This window comes from Protopterus annectens, chromosome 12.part0, assembly GCF_019279795.1.
Source record: "Protopterus annectens isolate FY-2018-M chromosome 12.part0, PAN1.0, whole genome shotgun sequence".
In the NCBI taxonomy this organism is placed as follows: Eukaryota; Metazoa; Chordata; order Ceratodontiformes; family Protopteridae; genus Protopterus; species Protopterus annectens.
In genome coordinates this window covers 233,753,275-233,774,012 of record NC_056746.1, presented here as the reverse complement: position 1 = coordinate 233,774,012, position 20,738 = coordinate 233,753,275, and the positions used below count along the sequence as shown (strand labels likewise).

Sequence of the window (20,738 nt, the reverse complement as noted above, 5' to 3'; positions counted from 1 at the left end):
TCTCTAACATAGATGACAAGCAGGCGGGTTATTTAGTTTATTTATTTTTATTTTATTTATTTAACATTTGTTAACCAGGAAAGTCCAACTTGGAATAAATTTTCAGTGGAGGCCCAGGGAAAAACACTCCAGATGAATGTCGGAGGAAACCAGAGCACCTGGAGGAAACTCACACAAATGCAGGGAGGACATGCAGACTCCACACAGAAGGCACCCCAGCCGAGAATCGAACCGAAGAACCTCTTGCTGTGAGGTAACAATGATACTGCTTCACCACTACGCCGTCCATAGTTTAGATGCTTTAATATATAGAAACACATCAGGACGGGTAGCAGCATCATAAAATATAAACAAATTGACTAACTGACAGACCTTACATACATACATCTCAACAGCTTACTACAAAATGGCAGACTAGCTTGCACATGCCAAGTATTTATACACTTGTGCAAGCCTTTGGATAGTTTCTTAAAGGTATACACACACACACACACACACACTGATCTACAGTCTCCCTCTTAAAAATATCGCCCTTTGTAAAAACAATATTAGAGTTAGACATGCATTACTATAGACATTAAAAACAGAACACAATGTTCATGTCCAAGTTGCCGTGTATCTGCTACATGGTCTGGAGATACGACCAAATCTCGTAACATAATAATCTGGACTGAATTCAGAAAGAGGGATGGTGTTCAGTGAACAATTCATATTAGGAATTTCTGCATTCATCACAGGAGCGGGAATATTCTCTGCAACTTCCTCTGGAATTGGAACACTGGATAATTCATGCTGAGATAAAGAGTCTTTCTCACAGGCTATGTGCTGTGATATAGGCTTGGATACTGGTCTCAAATGTTTCCAATTCCACCTAAAGTCTGTTCCTTGTGATTCCACAATGTATGATCTCGGCTCTGGACAAATATTCTTCATGACACCAATACGATCATAACCTTTGGATGTTTGCATCCTTACCACTTCTTCTTCTTCTCGTAATGGATTGAGCAGTTTGTGGGTCTTATTGTAGTAGGACAGATTGGCTTTCACTGACCTGTTGTTCTTGACACATGGAACCAACAATTGACTACTGATTGGTAATGTGGTTCTGGTTTGTCTTGACAGAAGTCTCTGAGCAGGTGAACCAAGATATTTATCATGAGGAACATTTCTGAGATTCAAGAAATTCAGGAAAACATCACTATGATCTCATTTTGACTTCTCTAGTAACTGTTTTGCACTTTGAACTGCACATTCTACCAAACCATTTGACTGCGGGTACTCTGGGCTACTTGTGACAGGAGTAAAGTCCCATTCTTCAGCAAATCTTTTGAATTATTGGCTTGTGAACTGTGTGCCATTGTCAGAAATAACTTTGTGTGGACCACCCTGTACTGCAAAATGACACTTCATTTTGGTAATGACAGTACTGGATGCTAGATTAAGAAGTAGGTCAATCTCGAACCAATTGGAGTAAGAGTCTACTAACACCAAATAATGTTGACCATTCCACTCAAAAATGTCAGTGGCTACTGTCGACCAAGGTAGTTCAGGAATCTTGTTTAGCTTGAAGTGGTTCCTTCTGTTGATTAGGCTTTGTACTATTACACACGGAACAAGATAAAAGTGCTGTCTCAATGTCTTGTGACATAGAAGGGCAAAATACTAGATCTCTTGCCCTTCTTTTGGTAGAGTCAGTTCCTGGGTGACCATGATACAAGATAGTAATGTACTCTTGTTGCAATGACTTTGGAACAATTACTTTTGGACCTTTCATAATGATACCTTTGTCAGACAAAATCTCATCTCTGTATGGAAAATAAGGTTGCACTTCCTCAGGTAAACTAGACTGCTTTGACAGCCTTCCTTGATTGATAAAGTGGTTGAGCCTTCATAAAACTGTACCTGTGGCTGCGTGATCTCTCAACTCATAAAGATGTGTGGAAGAAAAATGTCTCACTTCCATGACTTCAGAATCAAGGTTCTCATTCTCATGCTGTTTTGAGGTGTTTCTGGGCAATCTGGATAACGTATCAGAAAGATAAAGAAGTTTGCTTTTCTTGTAGACAAGAGTGAAATTATACTTTTGCAATCTCAACATCATGCATTGCAGTCTGGCTGGAGCTGAATGCATAGACTTTCTCAAGATAGTGCCTAGAGGATGGTGGTCTGTTTCAGTCTGGATAGGTCTACCATGAATTTAATCATGGAACTTCGAACATGCAAATACAATTGCCAAAAGCTCTTTCTCGATGTGGGTATACTGGATTTCAGTTTGGTTAAGAGTTCTCGATCCATAGGTAACAGACTGATCCTCTTGTAGAATGACTGCAGACTGCACCAAGACCAAATTTCAAAGCATCACATGAAAGTGTAACTGGTTTGTGAACATCATAGTATCTGAGAGTTGGTGGACTAACAATTCTCTGTTTCAGGATATCAAATGCTCTTTGGTGTTGCTCTAACCAAGACCAGGATATATCTTTACATGTCAGCTCTCTGACCGGTCCTGATATTTGACTCAAGTCTGGAATGAACTTGCCTAAGTAGTTAACCATGCCAAAGAAAACATTGCAGGGCTTGAACATTATCTGGAGCTGGCATCTCGAAAATGGCTGTTTGCTTGGAAGGGTCTGGTTGTAAGCCTGAATTAGTAAATAAATGACCAACATAAGTAACTTCTTGTAACCTAAATTTGCATTTCTGTGGACTGAGCTTAAGCTTCACTTGACATGCCCTTTCTAGAACTTTTCTGAGGTTTCTGACATGTTCAGCTTCATCGTGACCACCTACTAGTATGTCATCTACTATAATAGCACAAGGAATCCCAGAAAAAAATTGCTCCATCACACGTTTAAAGACTTTACTTGTAGAATTTATCCCAAATGGTATTCTCAAAAATCTGTACCTGCCAAATGACGTCTATATCACGTTATCGAAATCTTACTACATCAAATCACTAAAGGTCAACCTCTAGTGATCGATGTAGTAAAACATCGAATAACGTTTAACAAAAAAAAAAACAAAAATAAAAACTAACTAGCGAAGGCAGGGTGGCAAGTCCCCCTGCACCACCCACGTGGGGGGCTGCGATCCCCCCACCCCACTTAAATACTCTAACGCCGAGACTGCACTACACTGAGGTAAACAGAAATCTCCCCTACAGAGATTTCCGTTTACCTGCACAATGTTCTGCGCTTTCGATGTTGTGGTGCCAACAATATCAGCTTCGATATTGTCGGCTTTCGACATCGTGAAGTAGACCCGCCAAATGGAGTACTGAAAGTAATGAGCAATGATGATTTCTTGTCAAGCTGAATTTGCCAAAATTAACTATTTACATCTAAGACAGAAAAAACAGTGGCATTTGGCATCAAGGCTGTGACTTCTTCGACTGTGCGCATTGGATGATGAGGTCTTTTCAGCTCTTTGTTCAAATCTCATGGATCAATACATATTATGATGTCATCTGAGCTTTTCTTATGAGCTACCAACATAGAAGATACCCATTCAGTTGGAGTTGCAACTGGACAAAGTTGTTGCACCATTTTATCTAGCTCAACTTTGACTCTGTCCTGCATGGCTACTGGAACTTTACATGCTGGCCTGATAGTTGGACTGACATCTGAATCTAACTTCATGGAGTACACAACTGGAAGCTTCCCTAATTTGTCTTCAAAAAGATCAACATAGGTAGAAAAATGTACTGTGTGAAATTAGAGTAGTGGTCTTTTAAACTAATATGGTGGACTTCCTTATTAAATGAAAGCAGTCCCATTTTCAAACTATCTCTGACCCCTAATAATGACTGGTCATGCCTCTTGAACACATAAAATAATAAGTTATAACATCTTCCAGCAGAGTAACATGAAAACGCTACTGAGCCTTTGGTATGAATTTCTTCATCTCCATAAGCAACAATCTTCACATACCTTGCCAGATCAAGCCTTGCACTATGACAAACTCTAGCAAATGTTTCTGCTGGCATAACATTGCACTTGGAATCTGTGTCAGCTTTGAGCTCTATGGGTTTGCCATTTATCCAGACAGTACAAAATAACTTCATTCTTTGCCCCTTAAATCTACTGCATTGACTGTTTCATGAAGCACAGACACACCAGCAACATAAAGTGTAAGGTTGCAGCTCTTTAATTGATCAACTCATTTTTTTTAAATGTTCCCTTTAAATAAAATAATGTGGGCCTTTTGATTTAAAAAACCTTTTGAAATGATTCCATTTATTGCATTTGTGACATTGTTGACCTAAAGCTAAACATTTCTCCCTTTTAGATTCATGACTTCCACCACATTTATGACAGTTGGCAATGAAACTAGGTTAGGGCCCATGCTTTGAGTTTGCTGACTTGCTCTTATGTTTCACTGAGACTGTGTGAACTCTGGAACTTGCTGGAAAGTTCTGGGGTTTACCAATGTGTGCTTCAGGGGCTACAGCTGCTGCCATGTGCTTGGGCCTGTTTCTTTTAACTACGTCTTGCAGACTATCAACATGAGCTTTATCACTGTGCCTTCTAGAGCTGTTTTCATTCGTAAGCATATTTGTGTGCTTTTCTGTGAGCTTGTATATTTTACAAATCTCAGTGGCCTTATGCAAAGTTCAAAATCTTTCTCACTGCATCATCTTTAATGCCACGCACAAGTCTGTCCTTTATCAACTCATCCCTTAAATCACCAAATCTGCACGTTTTAGCTTTATTTCTCAAGTCAGGTTTGCATGCTGCAAAAGCTTCCCCAGACTTTTGATTCCTTGTATAAAATAAGTGCCTTTCCATCGTAACATTTGTCTGGGGGTTACACATTTCTCTAAATTTACATTTTAAGCACTCAGGGTCCTCCCTTGACTCAGCCAGTACAACAATATGATGGTGTGCCCCCTCTTGTAAATAGATAGCAGATGCATACACAAACAAAGGTTCCCTTTCTATGGCTTCTGACCCAGCTAAATTAAGTAGAATAAATGCCTTTGTACAGTCATCTTTATCAGAAAATGCAGCCTGTATGAAAATGTCATACTCTTGCTCAAACACTCTCCAGTTCTCTGCAATTTAACTGTCAAACACAAGTGCACTGGGTTTTTGAAATCCATCTGCCATGCAAACGAAGTATGTACAAACACAGTGAAAATATGGCCCTTGTAATTATGTATGAACAAACTGTTCTGTGAGCTTGTAAAAACATTCAAATACACAATAAACTATGAAATACTGTACTTTGCAAAATATGCTCTGTAATGGCTGTATTCTGTGAAATAACTTTGCTATAATACTGCACAAACATGCAAATACTTTACACACTTCTGATAACTCAAATATCTTTGATTAATACAAAAAAATACAGATTCGCTAGGCACGTATTGAAAAATGCGGTCGATATTCATTTTTTGCAATTCAGAATTTATTTCAAACATTTTCTATAGTAATTTGAATATTTTTATCAATATCAGACATATCAGTTTATGTGATTATCGTTTAGAATGTTCTTTATGCCTCGTTTCATATTTTGCGAATAAGAAATAATGCTGAGCAAGTTTTAATATCTGAAATTTGTTTCTGACCTGTTTTGCAGACTATGCACATTATGGGGTGATTCATTTCTTCATATTCCTCCAGTTCTGACCAGGTCCGCTCAAACTCAAACTGAAAAATTTGGATTCCTTCCTGACTCTAAGTCATTTTAGACACCAAGGGGATAAGAAGTGATCAGTTCTGCTTGATGAGTTAGTGGCAAATGTTGCTATTTTATTGTAGCATTGGATTTGTTTATTTTGGATGGATGCTTAATGGTTAGGCAGTACTGGAGAAATCATATAGTAAAATGGGAAGTAGGAGTGTAGAGGCCAGGAGTTTCCTGGATGAATCTGTTAAGTAGATTTTTGTTCCATAGAGTGTCTCTAATTTGGTGAGTTTTTTTGATAGCCTGCTGCATATATAAGTCAAAGTTCAGTTTATCATCAATTGTCATGCCTACTAGCTTTGAATGGGGGGTGACTTCTATAGGGATGTTATCAGATGCTGCTACTGAAAAATTTTGTTTGAGATGTGTATGGGTTTTTGGAAAGAATAGCAGCACCATTTTTTGGATTGAGTAGAAGCTGGGAGTTATCAATGCAGCTCTCAACTGATAAAAATGGAACTTGGGTGAGTGAGGTGTTGTAGAGTAATTATGTCACTAGTAAAACAGATTAATATGGAGTCATCAGCATATTGTATGAGGGATGCTTGGCATTTGGTAGAGTGCAAGTTGTTGGTAAATACATTGGAAAGCAGTGTCCTCAGTATGGAATTTTGAGGAACGCCTGTTTTGATGCGTAGGATGGATGAGTAAGAATGAATCCATTAAACAGACTGGATTCTATTGGAAAGGTTGATGAAGAACCAGTAGGTGCAAGTGTTTGATAGGCCATGTGAAGAGAGTTGTTTTAGAAGAAGGCTATGGGGAATGGTACTGAAGGTCTTGGGCAGATCCAGGAACACAGCACAAACCAGTTGGCCTTTGGCTCTGGGTAGGTTAATAGTGTTGGTGAAGTTTAAGAGAGCTTTGGTAGTGCTATGCCCTGGTCTGAAACCATGTTGTGTGGGGGTGAAGAGGCTGTTAGTTTGTAAATGGGTCACTGATTAGGAATGCATTTTTCAAGGATTTCTGAATGGGGAAGGTAATGGCAATGGGTCTAAAGCTGGATATATCATTGGGGTTACCTCCCTTGTGAGGTGGGATGATGTCAGATTTTTTTCCATAAGGCTAGGACATGCGATTCCTGAACAGACCTATCTATGAGAATGAATCCTGGAAAGGAAATTGAGTGGGCTGCTATTTTTAAGAAATCACCAGGAACTTCATCTGGCGCAATATTTTGTATAAAAGAATTTCTTAAGAGGAATGAGTTTAATACTCATTTGTGTAGGCCTTTTTATTTTATTCTGTTGTTTTAAGGTGTTATCAAGGTACTGAATAAATATTATAAAATTGGAAATAATCCTTGAATCTAAAGTTTTGAATCAATTTATAAGCTTTAGATGTTGCTTTTTCTGCTTGAAATGCATTTATAAGATTTTTAGGAAACCTATTTTTCATTTGTTTTCTGAAGAGAAAGAAAAGCATTAAGAACTTCAGAATTATACAAATATTCCCCTAATCACAAGTTATCTACAGTTATTTGCATGGCAGATTGAATACGGTTTGGCTACATGATAGTTGCTGAGCATCTATATAATGGTTTGCATCTGCAGGATTGCAAGGGTCTCAATCATGCTAACAGATAAAGATCAGCAGAACTATGGAGAAGGCTGTGAAGATTTTGAGTAGACAGTGCTCATAAAGATGAGTGGTAGTAATGGAAGATGGAAGAAGAGAGTAATCCAACACACCTATTGGTTAATTAAGGACTGCAGATCTAACACAAGATTGTCTCATAGACTGTTCATCTGTACCTGTGCAATATTGGCACACGATCATGTACCTGCAGCAGCAGATAACACACAAAGCGTATGACAACAAGAATGACTGATACCTAATGGTACAATGTGGTGTACCCTTTTACACCTAACTGTAGATTTGTTACATTGATACTTCTGGCTGAAGGCAGTAGGAGCCATTTGACTTTCTGATGTTTAGTAAGTCCATCAGTATTAGATAGAAGATGCCGTGTATGCCAGACACAGGTCACCTCTTAGCAGTCTATAATAAACTAGCATAGTTACAGGGCTTTGAGGTGGTCAATGTTAGGCAAATTGTTTAAACCTAGTAACCTTTTTCTAAGGTATCTCTGTGGGACTTCCAGCAGCTGCAATTGTCTGGACAGAGACATGCCAAAAGGGGCATTATGTTCAATGATTGGCCTTATGAGGGCTGAGTAAAGGGGGACAATGACATCCTTGGACTTGGAAGTAATCCTTTGGTTTATAAGCAGCACAATAAAGAAGGATTTCCTTACCACAGTGGACAGATTTTGGTCAAAAGTTAGGTGATAGTCCACATACATTCCCAAATCATGAGCAAATGGGTCAATTCATAGGGGTGTATTAGCTCCCCAGTGTAGTCAGCTTCTGAAAGGATGTGATAAAGCATTTTTTGTCATTTAGTTTTAGACCATGATTTTGTCACCAGTTATTTGTTTGGGATAAGTCTTCTTACAGAATGTCTAAGTCTTTTGGGGATTCAGTAACTGCACATAACTTGCAGTCATCTTCAAAGCTGTTTAGCCAGACCCCGTTAGTATTGGCTTTAACTTCCAAGAAGGAGATACTAAACAGGAGATGTCTCAGAACAAAGCAGTGATGACTGGTCTTTTAGTGGAGGTAGCTTCATTTATTTTGATCTCCTGCACTCTATATGTGAGCCAGTTGGATAAGCAGCAGGTAATGTAGCTGTTTATTTCTAGATTATCAAGCTTTTTTGCTATGTCAAAGTGAGTGATTGTATCAAAAGCCTTACCAGGTCTAGGTAGGCTCTGTGTACCATTTTATCTTCACCCAAAACGTTGGTAACTTTTCAAAAAAGCCCACTAAATTGATTAAGCATGACCTCCCTTGACAAATCCAAATGGATATGATTCCAGTGCTTGAAGGTTCCCTATGTCCTTATTGATTAATTCCATGATAATTCATTCCATGGCTTTGCATTTGTGACTGGTCAGAGTTATGGGCCTATAATTTTCTGGGTGTGTCCACTCCTGTGCAGGGGAATACCTGTTGCCCTTCTCCATTCACATCATACAAACCCCATATGGACATTAAGGTTGAACACTGTTTTTAAAGATGTGGCTAAATCATACTTTATGTTATTAAGAATGATTCCAGGGATATTGTCAGGACTCACTGATGCAGTATTTTTTGCTTTAGAAAGTGCTTTCAAGACTTGGTCTTTTGTGATAGCTGGGGGTGGGTCTGTTTTGGATATTAAATGTGGGATAGATGGGAGGGAGAGAGGGTAAAGTTTGAGCTAAGTGTATCAGTCAGTTTGTCTAGCTATATCTTCAGTTTCTCAGAAGGTAACATTACTCACAATCAGCTCAGTGCATTGCTGCATGGTGCCCCTGCATACCTCTCAACTTCTTAGAGCAAAAAATCTTGACAAAGGCATAAATAATGGGGGTCAAAGCCTCAAAAATATGGGCAGTTTTTTTAAATATTGCTCTTTCAAACTTAGTTGATAGAATAGCATGTTTTGCATTAACATGAATTTTCTGAAGGGTATGAAGTCTGAAACTCTACTGCCTCTTATTATTTTCTGACTTTAGCCCTCAACATTTTACTAATTATTTGCCAGAAAACCACAATTTTATGAGAAACAGACTAAAAATGTGAAGCAAAAATCTGGACACTCTGCGAAAATCCGTACAGCTGACAGGTATGTGCCCCTGAGATTACAGACATAACTTATAAAAATGTGTGGTTTTGTTTAGCTTGGGTAATTATTTTGCCTCAGATTTGGCTTTGGTGGATTTCATTAAGCACCTAAGTTACTTTTTAATTCAGTGATGAGGGCTGTTTTGTTTTGGATATTACTGCTCTTTACTTGGCTAAAATTAACTTAATTAATTAATTAATTAATAATTAACTAGAAATTCCCAATCCAGTTTGTGACCTTGAGTGAGTAATTTGTTCTTTTTATGATATTCCTCTCTACTCTCAACCGTACTCTCATGGAGATAATAACACTGAAAATAGAAGAAAATGCATGCTTAAAAATGCTTCTAGAATTAGAGAAAATGTTTGCCTTGGCTTTAGCTTTTATGCACATTCTTCATGTTCCCATTAGATACTCCACCATCAAGATACCAAAGGAGGTCTGCACAGTCTTCCAACTGGTCATTATTCATGTCCATGTATGAGATCCATAGCGAGGTATTGCGGGACCTTCTCCAGCCTGTGAAACAAGCTGCCACTATGATTGAGTTGGCATACACTGCAAAGGATGGGGCACATATTAAGGTTTGTACATCTTATTTAGGAATGTTAATATCCTGAGACTGAGTTTATAGAGGGTTGTATGGTGCCAATGGGGCAGTCTACCTGGTTATTTCGAAGAATGATGAGGACATATCTCACACCTTAGGGTGATACCATTTCACAATACAAAAGGTAAGATCACAAATAGGGACTGTAGAACATAAATTTAGCAAAGTAGAAGTTAAACAAATAGAAGCTGATGTTATGGAATACCTGTCAAGTGAAGGACTTAGTGTAGAAAGTCTAACACAGGTTATGTCACAGCATGATGAAGTAATGAGTCCCCAAATACAGGAAACACAGGTGGAGTGGGAGACATCTGAAAAAGAAATATGGACACGGGAAAAAAATGTTTAATATGGTGAAATATTTTCGCATAGGAGACAGCAAAACTAATCAATGCAAAAAAAAGTAGCACCAAAGATATCTGAAGAGAAATACAAGCAAAGGCATCCAATATGGAAAATTTCACAATAGAAAAAAAATAAGAAAACAAAGGGGGAAGTAGAAAAGATGATTAGTAATGTAGAAGTTAAAGAACTAGAAACTGAAGTTATGGATTACCTGGAAAGTGTTGGATTTAGTGTAGACAATCCAACTCCAGTAACGTCACAGCATAATGGAAAAATGAGTCCCCACGTTAAGGATGAAGAGTTGGAATGGGAAGCATCTGATCACATGCCACATGAAGATGCTCCTGAGTCTTCAGTAAGAAAGCAGAACAAAAGTTCAGTTGGAGTTGCAAGGGAAGGAGCAGGAAACAGTGGCAACTCTGATGCAGTCAATGCTTTGAAGTGATAGGCTAATGAGCTCTCATATGAAAGAACAATGGATGATGCAGGATGCAACTGAAAAGAATATGTCAGAGGAAGGCAGCCTGGTACTTTCTGTAGAATGCCAGCAGGAAACAGTAAGCAAAGAATATGTCCTCAGTTTAGAAGAAAATGATATAAGGGAAGGGTTGCTTTATTTAATTATTTATTTATTTCTGTGTTTACTGGGATGGTCCACTGGGCGGAAGTGAGCCCATTTTCAGTGGAGGCCAGGGGAGAAAAGCTCCACTTTAACAGGCACATACAATAGAAGAATCGCAGTTGAATACATAAGCTGAGAGTAACAGTTGTCTACATAAAGGTAAAAGCTCGAAATTAACAGCTACATTCATTACGGTACAATATAAGAGATACAGTTGAATACACAGGTCAGAAGTCACAGTTGAATATACTAAGGTAAATATGTCAATAACTTAACTTCGGGAATGTAGTAGGCATACTAACAACTTGTTCAGATATGTTCTGCAAGATAATCAATAGAGATCTATCCGGGATCTATCCAAAAATGCAGCACAGGAGTACATATCAATCATATCAAATCAGAAATACAACATAGGAGTGCATCCACAGAAATGGACAGACATATTGAGCTTGATGAAAAAAATAGATTACAAAAAGTAAATAAGACCAAAAACGTTAGACGTCTGATAAAACAGATGAACACAGCAATCAAGACTTATTAACAGAAAATCATGTGATATAACGTTAGCAAACATGATATTTTACTGTGCAGCTAAATTAATAACTGATAAAATCTTAACAAAAAATGCAGAACAATAAGGGAAAGGAAGGGAAGAAATAAAATGCCATAATGGAAGCGTCGAATAGACAAAATTACAAAGCAATTAAGACAAGAAGTGTTACTGTTAGAAGAGTATAAAAGAGGGAACAGATCAACAAAAATACTTAGAAAGATAGATGTGACATAAAAACAATACACAGCATCAGAACAGAGCAGGATCTGTTGTACACTATAGCAAATAATAAATTAAAGATGTCAGCACAGGTAGAAAAACTTAGAAGTTATATGCAGATAAATATAAAGGAAAAGTACAAAATAAGCAATTAATTGATGACTCAAAAAGTTTTATAGAAAATTGGGAAACAAAGCAAAAGGAATAAAAACACCACCAAAAAAGGAAGAAATAGCCACATTTTGGAGAAATATCTGTGAAGACCCTGTGGAACATAGCAAAGATGCTGAATATATAGAAGTAATAGAAACAGTAAGCAGTTCAAATGTACAGGATATTAAATAAGATGAAGTTACAGGCAAAGAAATAGAAACAAAATTAAGAAAAGTTCCCGAATGGAAAACCCCAGGCCCAGATACAGTACCCAAATTCTGGTTAAAAGTACTAACATCTTCACATGAAGACTCATTCTTGAGTTAGAACTACTTATAGGCACGTACCAAAACAGACACTGACCTGGTTAACAACAGAAAAAAGATACTCTTTCTTCAGAGTGAACCTCTAAGCCATTGTAAAAAAACAATAGACCAATAACTTGCCTTTTAATGATGTACAAATTGTATACTGGAATTGAAACCCAAAAAGTTTATAGTCATTTATTAGAAAGCTCAGTCAATGGTAATTTAACAAATGGGTAACAAAAGAAAGTCATATGGAACAAATGATAATTTCTTGCTAAATAAAGTCATAATGGAGAATTGTAAAAGAGGGAGGAATCTAAGTATGACATGGATAAATTACAAAAAAGCATTTGACAGAATCCCACGTTCATGGATAAGATACATCCTGCATTGATCAGATTACAGTGACCATGAAACAGTGGCAAACCACTTTGCAATTAAACCATGACAATGGGCAAATTATTATTCCAGAGATTAAATTCAAGGGGGGAGGTATTCCAGAGTGATTCTTTGTCATCACTGTTGTTTTGCCTCGCCCTTAACCCATTAAGCCATTTAATTAGCAGATTAAGTCTTGATTATAATTTGGCTCACAGGAAACAAACTTGCTTAAAGATTTCTCATTTACTTTTTGTGGATGACTTATAGTTCATCAGATGAGGAGCTAAAAGTACAACTGCAAGTGGTTAAAAGTTTCTCATGTGATATAAGGATAACATTTGTTTTTGATAAATGTGCGAAAGCAACGTTTAAAGCAGGAAAGTTGCAGTACCAAGAAAATATCAATTTATGACAGGAATGTGATATAAAGAAATGAGCAGGAAGGAGTTTATACATGTCTGGGATTGATGAAGTACTGGCAATAAAACATGAACAAATATGAATAAAACTCAGTAAGGAATACTTTACAAGAGTAAAATTTATATTGAAAAGTCCAGGCTATAAAGCAATTTACTCTCCCCATTTTAACTTACAGTTTTGGTGTGACTGATTGGCCCCAAAGATATTGGATCAGCTGGACTGGAAATCAAACCAGAAATAGACAAAAATTAGACAGCAACTGAATGTGCCAAAAAACAAAAGAAAGAATATAAGATGAAGGATCTGATGAGAAGGAAAAGAATGTGGAAAAGGCATAAATATAGTGTCAAATATAACAATCTCCTGGAACAACCTCATATTTATCAGGATTTGTCACAGGAATGGTTAAATAGAGATGAATTGAAACTAAAGGATTAAAGGTTGAAACTTTGGTTTACAAAGTCCATTGAACATGTGGGAAAACCAGACAAATGTAGATTCTATAAAAAATACCTTGTTGCTGGGTGTGATACACTCTTGGCAGAGGGTCTGTACACTGAAAGGCACAATAACATGGCAAGATTGTTACACTGGGGATTGCGCAAGCCCTACAGTATGTAAGTAGCAGAGAAGCATTCAAAACATGAACCACAAAGCATTATAGTGAATGATGAAGTATACATCACATGTGATAATTCATAAAACAGATGCGAGAAAAACAGATATAGTAATCCATGAAAAAAAGACAAACGTAACATTGATTACTGAAATTGCTACACATAGCAATTACTGTATCTCATGTACATGGAGACACAAAGTAATAAACTGTCAGGATTTGCAGGCAGAAACAAGGGCAATGTGGAAGAAAGATATGCAGACAGTTCCAACATTAGTAGGAGCAATGGGTCTAATAAAAAAGAATCTGCAATCATATTTAGATATGCTACAAATACATGTAACTCCATATGAATTACAGAAGGAGTCAGTTCTGGGTACATTGCTGGTGCTGCGAAGAACACATTCGGCTAACACCAAAGACTGAAACAATAATAATTTCACGAACTTTAATTATGCCCTGACTTAGGAATGGGGTCCATTCCTGTCATGGTGTTAGAAAACCAAACTGGAGAAAGTAAACTGTGAGATACCATAGTTTAAGGAAGTTATCTTGCTCATTTATTTTTCTGAAATTTATTTCTGATTTTATATATTTTCTCTGAATGTATGTGCTGTAAACGTATTTACCATTTAAGGAAATAGCGGAAATACATTGCGGAAAAACAATTCTTCAGAGTAGTTTCTTTAATTAGGAATACTGCGCGTCGACACACTGCCATTGTATCCCATGCTAAATTACAAAGTTAAGCAGTGAATAGCTTTAGACTGCTGGCCTCTTCCCAGTCCTCTCTTTGTAATACAGTGAAAACATAATATTATTATTAGTACATATTCCTGCCGAAGGAGAAAAATGACTGTTAAAGTGCTGACCTTTAAAGTGGACAGGCTGCTTGCCTTACTTGTAAGGGTAGAGCTTATCACGATTATTTTTATATGTTTTATTAAGAAATACAGAGTGTATCCTTTTACTTGTTAAAGCAGTACCTAAGAAAACAACATCTGTTTCACCTGAGGTGAAAGTACATATTTAAAAAAGACACTGGCGCATCCAATAATTCTTAACTGTTTAAACAGGCTTGATTTTATGCCTGATGTTATTGCATGGGATAGAAGATGGAGCTGGAAGCTTAAAAAGTTGTGGAAATTAATGTGTTTATTTCCTTAGTAAGCTTAATTTTGCATAAAAGCTCTAAATGCGATTTAATTTTTCACTCAAGGTAATTATTTCTCTGTACATGTAGTTTTCAGCAGTTCTACAGGAAGGAAGGCTTCATGTGATGCGCCTTGTTCCTGTATTAAGACACTTATGTTTAGCTTGTTGTATACCAAATCACATGTATGGACCAATTCCAAGGCTGTATTTGTGCTTGTTTGTGAAGTTCATCTTATAATGTTACTTATCACAGAGTGGTATTACTAGGTAACACAGGATTTCTTTGGTGCAGTTTTAAGGATTTTGAGTTCTAACACTGGATGCATAGCTTAGATGGTAGTATGTGTCTGGACAAGAAGTTGTGGATATTAATTATATGGCAAGCCTAGAATGTGTTATAGATGCAAGTGCAGAGGTGCATTTTTGATTTTGTGATACAGTATTCTTCAAAGCCTGTGTTAAATAAATGTCCTATCACCATCCTGGGTGAGGGCTAACAATTTTATTGTATCTCTTGTAAGAATTATAGGAGTTTTATGTAAAATATAATAAATAATTTTAAATACAAAAGAACATGAAACAAAGCAGACAGAAATAAAAATAAAATTGTGATTTTTGGATTGTTTATATCCAAACCAAAATGTGTCTGTTTTTTGTTTTACTTTACCTGTTGTTTGTTGACAGTATAACTAGGGTGATCCATATTAATTCTTCATAACCATAACCCAACAAGTATAAATATCAAGATAGGAGTTATACAGTATAATTGTATATATCTTACAGTTTGGTTCCATGGGGTGTGTTCAGCTCTTGCAAACTGTATTTACAAAGTGATAAAGAAATGCATTTTATAGAACAAAAATAGATATCTGTAGAAAAATAGATATTATCATTGAGTGGCAATGACATCAACTGCACACTTAGCAATGTTCCAGTAGCATATCTAAGTATTTGCAGAAATTTGATGTAAAAATATTGCTCGGACCTACCTTGAAAGTGAAACCTTAACTATGGCTTGTGGGACCATGTTTTACAGGCACAAACCACGTACACCTCCGATATATCTGTGTGGGGGGATTCAAACCCCACACTTCTAAGCTCATATATTCCAGTTCTGAGGTCAAATTGCTTTCAAGGTTTAACTTTGCAAGGCTTTTCCAAGCATGATTTCAGACAGTGAGAATATGCATCACAACTAAATTTAGTAAATTTATGAAGTGATTTCTTCAGTGACACCATGTCAACTTGGTATGCATGGAACAATATATAAAATCTTTTTAAAAAATAGACATGCATGCTAACTGGCGGGAGGATGGTATAATGGTTAAGGAGTTTACCTTACAGACGCAAGGTGCAGGGTTTGATTCTCACATGGAGTAACTGGCTAGGCTTAAAATGGCTCACAAAGATAGTTAGCCTAGTACTAATCTATGACTATGACTCTATGACTCTATAACTTATCTATAAAGGAAAAAATGTTAATGAGTCGGTATATCTTTCTATGTGCATTGTTTAGAAAATAGATGGTTCTATTCATAAACATCAGTGAGCAGTGACGTATGGCTGGCACACAGTATACTTGTGTACCAAAGTCATTAACGACTTGTAGAGTTGAGTACATAATGGACAAGACCATATATGTGATTTACTGTTGGTCTCATTCCATTGTATGTGTACATATGTAAATCTCCCCTTCCATCAAACTCATTTCACAATGCCAGTAGCATTGGAATGCCAGTTGGTCCCAATGGAATAACTTACAGAATAGCAACTGCATATTACAGAATGGTACTACACTAACCAGTGCAGAGATCCCCTTTCCTGCTGCTGCTGTGTTATTCATCATGCAGTGCTGGCCAGTCCTGTCATTAGCCAAACCCCTCCGCAACATTTTCACTGCACAGCAGAGAAATTCCTGCAGGCAATAGAATTATCTATGGTGCAGGCAACCTTGCTGTCACACACAAACCTGTCCCATTCCTCATCCCCCCACACGCATACAAGCAAAGTAATTCTGGTGAGATCCCACCAATGGGAGATTTTACAGCACTAGATCCTTTCATTACCATGATGTTGTAATTACCCCCTGTCTGCCTTCAACCCAACCAAGTGAAACATATTTATAAATCATTCCTTGACATGACAGTGGACCACAGGGCAACTGTGGCAGCATGGTTGGTAAGGTATACCATACCTTATTAAGTAGCTACATGTAACTATGTAGTAAGGTGTTGTATACATTAATAGGTTGTCTGTCACTGCTGTGCTGTGCAGCTGTATCCAGCAACACAGTGCTTTCTGCCATCTTGAGCACAGGAGCACCTGCTACTCAGTGGTGTGCCAGGTACTTCTGTGTGCCATGAAAGAAACCAGGATGTCTGTTGTACACTGCCTTGCACAGCCACATCTCATACCTATGAGTTGTGGGTGTTAATAGTGGCATGCTTTACATAGTAAGCACTATGTTTGCTCTCACCAGAGCACTATGGCTTTCAATTCCAGGGTTACTCTTTTACTTTGGAGGATATAGCATTGTGAATAACACCTGCCAAGCATTTCTTCTTGGCTGTCAGCCACCACCCCTCTCCTACAGATCTTAAACCCATTCATTCCTTGTCCACCCACCACTGGACAAAATGAAAGCCAGCTGAAGGGAGTTGTCATCCAGGTAGGCATGAAGATGTCTTGCATCCCACTCTGCTTTTACCTTATGCATTGTCCCAGAGGACAGGACATTTCCACCTGGTGGCCTGATGATCTGGCTTAAACCTCCTCCGCAGCCATCAGAGTGTTGCAGGAGAGACCTGTAATTTTGTAATTGGTCCCCAGTCTGCAAAAATACTTAACACAGCCATCTCCATGTAGGATGCATCACTCATGACATAACGCTATGGCGTATTTTCTGTTTAACTCTATGAACTCCCTTGGAGTGGGGACCAATACATCAACCCCCTAAGGCAATACCATAGGTGAGAATCAAATCCTTTACCTTGTTTCTGTGACAGTCCCAACCTCTGATGACAAGATATAGGCTTGTAGATTATTTTGTACAATCAGTTTGGTGTGAGGGAGTTATGAAGAGGTAACATGTTGCTCTTTTTAAATGCTGTTAGTGGCCTGGTTTGAATTTGTGCAGGGTTTTAAGTTTTCTTTAAGTGTCAGTACAGATTGTGATTTAAGTGCCAGGGAAGAGAAAGAATTCTGTTCCTTCAACGAACTTAGTTGTAGATAAAGAATAGTTATACTCGGTGATTTGACTGGACAGCGGGCTATAGGTGTTTAGTCTGCTTATCAGTGAGAACAATGGTTTAGCTGTTTAACACTATACACTAGAGGTGTTTACTGGTATTTCTTTTAAAAGGAAGATAGTCAACGTTGTCAACTGTAATGCTGTCTCTTTGGGTAAATGTCATGAAAGGATACACTTTATTTATTAGTGCTTGTAGTACTGTCTGGATTTTTATGGAAAAGCAATGAAATATTGGTAGTAATATGTTCTAGCTGGGAGGCCAGCTGTCTCTTGGCTGTTAGCTTACGTACTCTGCATGGAAACATGGAAACTTAATTAGTCATGACTAGTTGTTTGTTGATTTGTGCTTTAGATAATGTGTGCCCTTTAGATGATAAGGTTATATCTATGTATACAATAAAGCAATGACCTCAGCCTCCTTGTCACAGACAGATATGGCTCATTAACACCTTTAATCTGGCCCACAAAACTTTGTTCAAATCTTTCCAGCTTGTTTAAAAAATACATTAAAAATATGTCTGGTTTGAGATCCGAGCCACACTGACAAGAACTTGTCTTTGTGGTTCAAACTTTCTATTTCAAACTGTATTTAGTAATTTTTGTCTCTCTTTCTCTGTATGTCCCTCATTGGCTTAACTGTAGACCCAATGGGATATACACTTACTGGTGCTAAAAGGAGACAAATAACAGAAGTGTTTACCTTCTAAGCATTTTTGCTGTTGGTCTATTTCAGCTCCAGGAAGCAGAACTATGAGAGAGATTATATGATTTTTAATGCTCAAACACTGAGAGGTATGGTGATTACTAGCACTCTTAGTATAAAATGTACTACACACACACTTGTAGTGCAAACATTATTTAGATATCTATAAGACCCTTTGACAAAGTATGATAGAAACACTGTAATTTTTATATTACACAGTACAGTCACCTGCATTTGAGTACCCATGGTGTATTTGCATACCAATGTTATACAGCAGACCATATTAATTTCTGTGATGTTTCATTTGGTGGCACTCATATTACTGTGAAACAAGACTCATAGAAGATTAACGGTGATACTGCAGCAGAAAATGAGATGAAACAGGCTCCCTTTAGACCACGAGAAAGATATTAGAAGGAATGAGGAAGACAGAAGTAGCTTTAAAGCTGGTGGACAGTGCATGAGATGAAATGGAACATGCTGCAGGGCACAGGGAGTCAGGGAAGCATGGATTCTGGGGACAGTGTTATAGGAGAAACAGTCCTGTAGAACTGGTGCTTCATTGTGAGTTTTTTCTACTCAGTTCTTAACCTTAAAATTGAGGTAGCATAGTCTAGATAGAGGTCTGTGGCATACAGAGCTTCAGCTGCACATTTTCTAACCCTTTTTGAGGTATTCAGCTACAATTTTTCCCTTAGTAGCACTTGTGTTATCATCTAGTAGTACTGCTCATAGACATTCCTCCCTTTACCCTCTTAGCTCTTTCAGTTTCTGACAAATATGGATGGACAATTTCCTACATTTTCTCCTGCCAGTCTGGTTGGTATGGGCATCCTGAGACAGTGTAGCAGCTGCCTCATTTACACAGACAACCCTCTACCAGTACCAACTAGGAACACAATTTGTGAGAGATGCCAATACATCAAGCACCTAGTGTCATTGCTCTCTCCCCCACAAACCAGTATATCTGGCACTGAGAAGGTTGGCAACATGAACACCACACCTCAAACACCACCCACACATACACAATACACTCCCACATATGCAGAGGCCCTCAACAAAAGCATACCCCCAAAAAAAGAGACCTCCGAGGCATAAACGCACGCAAATTCCACTACCCACCACACCACACACCAGACATAGTCCACACACCTGTGTCTCACAGTCACTAAGGCCTAAACATAAACCCAACATATTAATCATAGGAGACTCCATTGTGAGACACACAGATGTCCCCCTTACCATGCTGGATAAGGAGAAAGTCACAGTTAGCTGTTTGTTGACTGCCAGAATCTGACATATCACCAATTAACTCAAGACTCTCAAAAGGTACTGTTACGACTCTGTCATAGTTCATGTTGGAGTGAATGGCTTGAGACGTACCTTCCTGGACTATATGAAGAGAGACATGATCAAGCTCACTGAGTATGTGTCCCAGGCAGGTATGCCCCTAGCCCTAAGCACCATTCTATCGTCACTCAGAGTGATGCCTCAATATGAACAGAAAATTACTGACTTTTAACAACTGGCTTAGTTTCTGGTGTCATTCAAATGGGATCCAGTACCTGACAGCCTGGGATGACATGATTAACAAGCCACGATGCCTTGCCAGAGATGGGCTGCATCTGTCTCCCTTGGGCTTCAGCCTCCTGGCAAAGGCTCTTGCCTCCCCATAGTGCCTTTTTTAGGCAATGCCATGAGGTCAAAACTACCAACATGAAAATTTCATCAAAACGTAAATTAAGGGTTATGCTGCTAAATGCTAGGAGTCATGAAACATGAAACTGCACTCATTGCACGCATTCTTAACCCTGGAAGAAGCTGACATTTGTGCAGTCACATAAACCTGGTTCAAAGCTGTGGGGAGCACCCCAGCCATACCAGGTTACTCATCCTATCATTCATTCAGACCCCAAGCCGTGAGCAGCAAAACAAAAGGAGGTGGAGCTGCAATATATATAAAAGACATACACACCTCTAGGCTGGTCCAACAGTATGATGCACAGGAGATACTCCAGGTGCAGTTAACAATTGACAATACCC

General features: G+C 38.1%; 1 protein-coding gene across 1 annotated transcript in view; it reads left to right on the top strand.

The window, feature by feature from the left end:
- The window catches only part of CCDC78 (coiled-coil domain containing 78), a 739,645-nt gene that overhangs the window by 121,697 nt on the left and 597,210 nt on the right, over positions 1–20,738 (top strand). The window contains exon 4 of the mRNA XM_044089297.1: positions 9,772–9,944. Within this exon, the coding sequence (XP_043945232.1) occupies positions 9,772–9,944 (173 nt within the window). The remainder of the gene's footprint in view (positions 1–9,771; positions 9,945–20,738) is intronic.